Source organism: Penaeus japonicus, unplaced genomic scaffold (assembly GCF_977035675.1).
Source record: "Penaeus japonicus unplaced genomic scaffold, GWHDUDI00000001_assembly GWHDUDI00000022, whole genome shotgun sequence".
NCBI classification, from domain to species: domain Eukaryota; kingdom Metazoa; phylum Arthropoda; class Malacostraca; order Decapoda; family Penaeidae; genus Penaeus; species Penaeus japonicus.
In genome coordinates, this window is record NW_028234424.1 from 23,002,087 (window position 1) to 23,006,243 (window position 4,157).

General features: G+C 48.5%; 1 protein-coding gene across 7 annotated transcripts in view; it reads right to left on the bottom strand.

Moving 5' to 3' along the window:
* The window catches only part of LOC122243067 (solute carrier family 4 member 11-like), a 640,383-nt gene that overhangs the window by 55,806 nt on the left and 580,420 nt on the right, over positions 1 to 4,157 (bottom strand). For all 7 annotated transcript variants that reach the window (XM_086549597.1, XM_086549591.1, XM_086549593.1 and 4 more), the window contains one exon: positions 2,227 to 2,311. In XM_086549597.1, coding sequence (XP_086405723.1) covers positions 2,227 to 2,311 — 85 coding nt within the window. The remainder of the gene's footprint in view (positions 1 to 2,226; positions 2,312 to 4,157) is intronic.

Genomic DNA, 4,157 nt, shown 5'->3' on the forward strand with positions numbered 1-4,157 from the left:
ATAGGTGGATAGGTAGATAGGTGGATAGATAGGTATATAGGGATAAAGGTATATAGGTATATAGTTGGATAAGTAGATAGAGATAGTGATAGAAATAGAGGTAGAGATGGAAAGACTTTGAGTTTGACAAATTTATTGAGACAGGTGGGAGATACAGAGACAAAGCAAGGAAGAAGCAGTCAGAAAACAAACGTAAGACAAAGCACACAATCAAAGAATGAAAAGCTGGATCGTATTTGAAAACAACACGATCCAGGGCACCAAACGCTGGATTAAAAACATCACCCCTTTGAACTTTGGTAACAATGCTGGATAGAATATAAAGGTCATCAACAAAAAAGGATGATAATAATAAAATAAAGACTGAAATAACTGGATACCAGGATTCGATCATTAAAAGAAAGGAATTTACAGAAAGGAGAGATACGAAAATGGTTTGCGTAGAACGAAATGCGAGCCAACATCAACAGGTCGGATGTTTCAGACTTAAAAGGGAAGAGGGGGAGGGGTGGAGAGGAGAGGAGAGGAGAGGGGAGGGGAGGGGTGGAGAGGAGAGGGGAGGGGAGGGGTGGAGAGGGGAGGGGAGGGGAGGGGTGGAGAGGTTAGGGGAGGGGAGGGGAGGTGTGGAGAGGTTAGGGGAGGGGAGGGGAGGGGAGGGGAGGGGTGGAGAGGGGAGGGGAAGGGTGGAGAGAGGAGGGGAGGAAGGAGGAGGGGAGAGGAGGGGAGGAAGGGAGGGAGAAAGGGAGGAGTGAATGATGGAAGGAGGGAGAGCTATAAAGAAAGAGGAGGAAACGAGGGGTGAAAAAATAGATAAAATAGATAGAGCAAAGAGAGAGAGAGAGAGAGAGAGAGAAGAGGGGGAGAGAGGAATGACGAGAAAAGAGAGAGAGAGAGGAGAAGAGAGGAGAGAGAGGAGGCGGGAGAGAGAGGAAGAAGAGAGAGGGGAAGAAAGTATAAAAGAGAGGGAGAGAGAAAAAGGGGAAAGGGGCGAGAGAAAGGGAGAAGAGAGGGGGAGAGAGGAGAGAGTGAGAAGAGGGTAGAGAGAGAGGAGAGGAGAGGAAGAGAGAGAGGAGGAGAGAGAGAGGAAGGGGAAAGAGGGAGAGAGAGAAGAGAGGAAGAGAGAAAGAAAAAAAGGGGGAAGAGGGGAGAGAGAGAGAGGGGAAGGGAAGAGAGAGAGAGCGAGAGAGGAGAAGGAGAGGAGAAGAGAGGAAAAAAAGAGAGGCAAAAAGAGGAAGGAGGGAGGGAGGAAGAGAAAAGAAGAGAGAAAAGAAAGAGGAGAGGAAGAGAAAGAGAGAGGGAAAGAGAAAAGGAGAAGAGGAGTGAAGAGAAGAGAGAGTGAGAGACAAGAGAGAGTGAGAGACAAGAGAGAAAAATCGAGATGAGGGCGGGGGAGAGAGATGAGCGAACGGGAGTGAGAAGGAGAGGAGAGAGAAAGGGAGAGAGGGAGAAAGGGGAAAAGAGAAAGAGAAGAAAGAGAGAACGAGAGAAAGAGAAATGAGAGAGAAAAGAGAAAAAGAGAATGAGAGAGGAGAGAGAGGAAAAAAAGAAGAGAGGAGAGAAAAGGAGAAGGGGGAGAAAAAGGGAGAAGAGAGAGAGAAGAAAAAGGGGAGAGAAAAAGGGAGAAGGAGAAAGGGGAGAGAAAAAAGAGAGCGGGGAAAGAGAAAGAGAAGAAAGAGGGAGAGGTGGCAGAGAGAGAGAAAGGAAGGGTTGAAAAAGAGAGAGAAGAGAGAGAGCAGAGCGAGGATAGAGAAGAAGAGAGAGAGAGAGAGGAGACGAGAGAGGAGAGAGAGATGAGAAAGGGGAGGGGCAGAGAGAGAGAGAGAGAAAGAGAGAAAGAAAGCGAGAAGTGGAGAGAGAGAGGAGAGGGAGGACGAGAGAGGGAGAGAGAGAGAGAGGAGGGAGAGGAGAGAGCTAGAGAGGAGAGAGAAAAAGAGAGATAGAGAGAGAGAAAGAGGGAGGGAAAAAGGGGAGAGGGAGGGAAAGAGAAAAAGGGAGAAAAAGAGAAAAAAAGAGGGAGAGAGAGAGGAGAAAAAAGGGGGAGAGAGAAAGAAAAAAGAGAGAGAGAGAAGAGAGGAGAAAATAAAAGAGAGAGAGAGAGAGAGAGAGAGAGAGCGAGAGAGAGCGAAAGAGTGAGAAAGAGACAGAAAAAGAAAGAATGAAACATAGAGAGAGAGACACACCAGCCACAGAACCCAAAACCAACTCGAAGATCCACGTGTTACTCACAGGGCACATATCCAAGACTGGTCGTAGTCGAAGCTTCCGTTCTCCGAGGTGGCGGTGCCCTGGATGGTGCGGGCCAGCAGGTGCACTGGAAAGAGAACGAACACTGGTGACGCTGTTCACACACGGCAGCACTTACTCCTCTGGGATATGCAAGGGAGTAATGCGACAGTTAAGATGATAGTGCTGGTGCATGCACATTTGTTTACTGTGTGTATGCTCCTGCACGCACATGCTCACGGAACTTCATGTCGACACTGTTCCGTATCTATAGATATAATTTAAACATGAGCATCATTCTGCTATTGTGAAAGAGGCTATTCAAGCCAAGTATCACATCCGGCAATTACTTTGTTTTTTTTCCAGCAATTCGATCGATATTCTTTACCTTTGATGATCGAATTAACCTAGTAAAAAGCGTAGCCTCTTCCGCCCCATCCGACACATGCAATCATCAGCAACCTTGGCGACATGCATAAAGAATAAGTGGAGTTATTACCTCCCGCCAGCTCGCTCAAGCGGTTATGGCCTCCTCTCATCACGCGGCTGGGACTGTGAGCTCGCCCTAGAAATGCGTGCATGAGGGCCGGCGAGTGGAGCCCTACTTTGAAGTCCTACATTTGGAGTTCTAAATTTGGAGTCCTAAATTTGGAATCATACACCTAGTGTCCTAAAACTTGGGCCTAAATCTTGGTATCCTAAATCTTGCGTCCTAAATTTTGGGTTCGGACATTCGGAGTTCTACCTTAGTTTTCTTTTGGATTTCAAAACGTTTCTTTCTACTCTCGACTCCTTAGGCTGTTCTACGATGAACTATTTTGGACTCCTAAATTTTGGGTTCGTCTCTGTTTCGAGGCCTAAACGCTGCACACACAAATTCACTCACGCCCTGGGGCACGTAAGCTCGCTTCATCAAGTTCCTTCAGCAAGCGTGTGCTCTCTGGGTGACAAACAGCGACGCCTGAACGTCTGGCTGGCACAGGTGACGCGTCAGACGTGTTAAATCTGGGCCGACACACGCTCTTTGTGTCGTCGTTTCAGTCGTCGAAGCGGGGACAAGGGCGGGCGGGATGGATAGCGACAAGGACAGGGGATGGAGGAGTGGACAGGGGGTGAAAGAGTGGACAGGAACAAGCCCAGGAGGGATAGGGCCAAGGGCGGGAGGGAAGAACTAGGTCAGGATGGAACGGGACAGGGGAGGAGGGACCCGATAAGGATAAGAACGGTTGATGAAGGATGGGGACAGAAAAAAATAAGTGCAGGCCGGAGAGGACAAGGACACATACACGGGCACAACAAAACCAGTCAAGATTTCAGGAATCAAGAACAGAGCACAGGGGCCCCTTAGAACTTTAACGTCTTCCCTAAACTTTTAGATTGTACGGGCAACATTGCCTTAACTTGTCCTCGCTGCCCAATAACTTCGCGATATCCAATGAGGCCAATAATCAAAGAGCATACTAGGTTCGCTCAACTACAATCGGATTTACAAGGGTGACGTGGGCACAGTGGGACTGGCTGAGAGATACATATATGAGTAGATATAGATAAGGCACTGGGGAAGGAAGAGGGAGGAGGGAGGAGGAGGGGGGAGGAGGGGGGAGGGGGGAGGAGGAGGGAGGAGGAGGGGGGAGGAGAGATGTAGGAGGGAGAGGAAGAATGGGTAGAGGGGGGTGGGAGGATGATATTCAGTGATATAAATCTTGTATGCTTCTCTGCTGCCCTTCTTTTCTATTGTTCCTCCCTCTCGCTCTTGTTCATTTTTTTTCTTTATGTCTGGTTCTCCCTTCACCCCTCATCTCTCTCCTTTTCTCTCTCTCTCTACACACACACACACACACACACACACACACACACACACACACACACACACACAAACACACACACACACACACACGAGTATGTGTGTGAGCACAACCAGGTCAGAGTTATGC